The sequence below is a fragment of the Myotis davidii genome, unplaced genomic scaffold (genome assembly GCF_000327345.1).
Source record: "Myotis davidii unplaced genomic scaffold, ASM32734v1 scaffold663, whole genome shotgun sequence".
In the NCBI taxonomy this organism is placed as follows: domain Eukaryota; kingdom Metazoa; phylum Chordata; class Mammalia; order Chiroptera; family Vespertilionidae; genus Myotis; species Myotis davidii.
The window spans coordinates 499,726-499,977 of record NW_006295816.1 but is presented as its reverse complement, the minus strand read 5'-3'; the positions used below and the strand labels follow the sequence as shown (position 1 = coordinate 499,977).

At 73.0% G+C, this 252-nt stretch overlaps 1 protein-coding gene across 1 annotated transcript in view; it reads left to right on the top strand.

Annotated features, from left to right (window-relative positions):
* The first annotated feature begins 6 nt into the window (after positions 1–6).
* ELP6 (elongator acetyltransferase complex subunit 6) overlaps positions 7–252 on the top strand; it is an 8,521-nt gene continuing 8,275 nt past the window's right edge. Inside the window, 1 exon segment of the mRNA XM_006770427.2 lies at positions 7–126. Within this exon segment, the coding sequence (XP_006770490.1) occupies positions 73–126 (54 nt within the window). The 5' untranslated portion in view covers positions 7–72.

Genomic DNA, 252 nt, shown 5'->3' with positions numbered 1-252 from the left:
TGTGCTGCGGTCCCTGCTGATCTCCGCGGAAGTCTTACTTCCCCGTCCAGAACGCTGCTCCGCGAGCTCGGCATGTTCCCGGAGCTCAGTGACCTCCTCAATGCCTCCCCGGACCGGGTGGAGCCGGTAACCCGCCGCGCGGTGGGGCGGGGCGGGCGGTCCCTGGAGCCGGGCGGAAGCACGCGTCCCGGGCGCAGGGCACACGGACCCGCGGGCAGGACGCGCTGCCCACCGGCCCACCGCTTGGAGGTT